The 911-nt window shown below is 48.4% G+C and overlaps 1 protein-coding gene across 1 annotated transcript; it reads right to left on the bottom strand.

Annotated features, from left to right (window-relative positions):
• Window positions 1–6: 6 nt before the first annotated feature.
• Window positions 7–560, bottom strand: LOC119343577 (agamous-like MADS-box protein AGL80; the record flags this gene model as incomplete). The annotated part of the gene is made up of 1 exon (XM_037614470.1): window positions 7–560. A coding segment is annotated over exon 1 (554 nt), but the record flags the coding sequence as incomplete, so codon positions are not given.
• Between the last annotated feature and the right edge of the window lie 351 nt (window positions 561–911).

The following is a 911-nucleotide window of genomic DNA, read 5'->3' as shown; positions in this document are numbered from 1 at the left end:
TGTTGCTGTGGTGGTGCCTGATACATAATTGGAGGCCCCATGCCCCTGCCATTGGTGACGTATGGTACCTGGGCTTGGTCGACTGGTGGCTGCCCACTCATTTTTGTGGTGCATTCACTCAGGCTCTTGAGGATAGAGTCCACCTTCGAGCCCAGGGCTGTGAGCTCCTCGATGTTGTCTGGGAAGTGGCCACTTTTTAAGGCCTTATACAGGAGAATCTTGGTGTGCTGGTCCTGCTCCTCGCGTCTAGCCTTCTGGACCTGCTCTTGGAGCTGTACGATACGCTCACGGAGGATGCTCTCTTGGTCCATCGTCTTCTTTAGCCGTGCCGCCTCTTGCATGCTCTTGAACTGATTCAGGATAGCCACTGCCTCGCCATGGGATGGGAACACCTCTGGCACTGCCATGCCCTCGCCATACATGACCACACATGCCTTAGCATCGGGCATGGCGGCCACCTCGCCTGCCTTCTTCATCAGGATCTTAGTGTGCTTCTTCAAGGCATTGCGCCGCGCCGAGTTATTGCGGATGTACCGAAGGGCCACCTTCTTGCGAGCCATTGTCAAGTGAGGGAAAAATCTGCAAATGAAGGAAAATTGCTTGTTTGGGTGAGTTGAAAACGAAGGTATGTGGCGTGGATTTATAGTGGAGGATCTACGAGGATGAGGACGCTATAACCATGCCAATGGAGGATCTGATAGATCTGGAGGCTGATCTTAATTGTGGCCAGCTGTAAATTTGGTGTCCATTTAAAATTTTAGATTTACTTCCTAAAACCGTAGATTTCGTCAATCAATACGAAATTTTTTGTAGATCGAAGGAGAACATATATGGAAGGTTTCTACATGCATCTTTACTAGTAGGACATTCCTATTTTAGCAAGATATTGCCAATTTTTTAATTTAATGTTA

Source organism: Triticum dicoccoides, unplaced genomic scaffold (assembly GCF_002162155.2).
Source record: "Triticum dicoccoides isolate Atlit2015 ecotype Zavitan unplaced genomic scaffold, WEW_v2.0 scaffold133399, whole genome shotgun sequence".
NCBI classification, from domain to species: domain Eukaryota; kingdom Viridiplantae; phylum Streptophyta; class Magnoliopsida; order Poales; family Poaceae; genus Triticum; species Triticum dicoccoides.
This window is presented reverse-complemented; position numbering and strand designations above follow the sequence as displayed.